At 54.4% G+C, this 2,185-nt stretch overlaps 1 protein-coding gene across 1 annotated transcript; it reads left to right on the forward strand.

The window, feature by feature from the left end:
- Nucleotides 1–284: 284 nt before the first annotated feature.
- Nucleotides 285–1,687, forward strand: KISS1 (KiSS-1 metastasis suppressor). The gene is made up of 2 exons (XM_074936359.1): nt 285–387; nt 1,377–1,687. The coding sequence occupies exons 1-2, from the start codon at nt 285–287 to the stop codon at nt 1,685–1,687; spliced, it is 414 nt and encodes a 137-aa protein (XP_074792460.1).
- Nucleotides 1,688–2,185: the final 498 nt, after the last annotated feature.

Below are 2,185 nucleotides of genomic sequence, written 5' to 3' on the forward strand. Positions count from 1 at the left end.
CCCTGCAAAAGGGGGAGCCATTTTCAATTTTACTCAGCTGAGCTTGCTATTTCCAGCAGAGTGACTATGCAGTGATTCCACTGCAGAGCACAAAGCCACCCCGGGTTTGTATCTGTGTCACCGAGAGCAGGCTATAGCCCAGAGACTCTCCCTTTAAAGAACTCTGTTTAAAGAGCAGAACGTTCCTGGAGACTGGAAACCATCTGACCAATTGTTGTTTTCTTCTTCCTTCCTCTGTGTTCTCTTCCCCTTTGTCTGATAATTCAGGTCTGGGCCAGCCCGGGATGAATCCCTTGAGCTCCATGCTCCTGCTTCTCTTCTTCTCCAATGCTCCGTTCGGGGAACCCACAGAAAGATATCTCCCCCTCTGGAGCCCTCGACACACAGGTAGTGCGTCTGCCCGTGGAGATCCTGCATTGAGAGCCACGCCCTTGGAATCAAAAGGGTCACGTCTCCCAAAGAGGTTGTATGAGCTTGGTGCAGAGCCCCGGCACCTCGAGGCCTGGCGGTGCAGAGCCCCGGCACTTTGGGGCTTGTCCAGTTATGAAAGTACAAAAATTGCTTGAGCCCGGGCACCTCTTTCATTACAAATTAAGCACTGCTGGTTGTTAATTGATGCCTTGAGGCCAGGAGCCCATTGTGCCAGGGGCTGTACAAACACAGAACAGAGAGACAGTCCCTGCCCCAAACAGCTTCCATGCTTTTAAAAATTAAAAATGTTTTTATTTGGTTGGGTGTAACTGTGCAGGCTGCCCTCAGTCTAAATGAATCTGATTTTCAGAGGTGCTAAGCACCCGCAGCTCAAGTGAAAGGCACGGGGAGCTGCAGGTGCTCCGTCCCCCTCCAACCCCCCCCCGCCCGCCCCCAAAAAACAAACCCCCGAGGGCTGCATTTTCAGAAGAGCTCAGGGCGAGATTTTCAAATGCTCAGGGCTCCCACAGTTGGGGCCCAGTTTTTCCGAAGTGCTCGGCACATTGGATGCAGAGCTCTTTTGACAACAGGATCCATATTCAAGTGGCTGTGAGCTCTTGGGGACAAAGACTGTAGGTCTGTACAGCACCGAACACGTTGCTAAATTTCCAAAGCTTGGCGGGTGAATGTGGGGAGCAGGATGGAGAGGAGGCAAAGTTGGGGGAAATGTGGGGGTAAGATTATGGCAGGCCCTGGACAGCAAGAGGCAGCCAGTGAATTCTTTACTATTAGTTGTTTGGATTGCAGTGGTGCATAGGAGCCCCAGTCACGCACCAGGACCTCATGTGCTGGGTGCAGTGCAGACGCAGAACAGAAAGACAGACCCCGCCCCAAAGACTTTGCCACTGGTGCATCTGACGCTGACCACTTTCCCTCACCAACTCCGTCTGTGCCTGTCTCTGTAGGTGACCAATTCAAACACCTGGCCAGCCCGGCCCACTGGGATCAAGCCATTCCTTGCTCAGAAAGCAAGCCCAGCCCTGGGAAGGCAGAACCGAAATCCGTGCCGCCCCTGCTGTGCAAGCCTCAGGAGGAGAGCCAGGCACAGCTGGGGCAAGGGATCCATCCGGCCAGGAGCAGAGCCGTCTCTGTCCCCCAGGGCTCGCAGCCCATGGAGCAGGAGAAGGATCTCTCCGCCTACAACTGGAACTCATTCGGCTTGAGATATGGCAAGAGGCAAGCGGCCATCGGGGAAGCCAAGGTGAAAATATTGTGACACCAAGGAGCAGCTGGAGCTGGGGGTGAGGGTGGGGGGATCAATTGCGGCAAGTGTAGCTTTATGATGGATTCTCCAGCATTCTCTGCTTTCTGTCCTAAGGGTGCAGGAGGAAGGCATGGGGTGGGTTGGAGGGGGATGGGGGGGGGGCTGATATGCAGCACGGCCACAACTTTCCAGAGGGATTGGGAGAGTTTCTGTTTGGGGGGAGGGAGTCAATCTGAGATACCTCAGGCCTGATTTTCAGAGGGGGCCAAGCACTCACAGTTCCCATTGACTTCGGTTTGATTTGTGGGGTGCGCCGCATCTGCGAAAACCAGCCCCAAATCGTCATAAGTGTTGCTAGCCTCTGTTTGCCAGAAGCTGGGGATGGGCGACAGGGGATGGATCACTTGGTGACTCCCTGTTCTGTTCATTCCCTCTGAAGCCCATGGCATTGGCCACTGTCAGAAGACAGCATACTGGGCTAGATGGACCTTTGGTCTGACCCAGTCTGGC

This window comes from Natator depressus, chromosome 21 (genome assembly GCF_965152275.1).
Source record: "Natator depressus isolate rNatDep1 chromosome 21, rNatDep2.hap1, whole genome shotgun sequence".
Classification (NCBI taxonomy): domain Eukaryota; kingdom Metazoa; phylum Chordata; order Testudines; family Cheloniidae; genus Natator; species Natator depressus.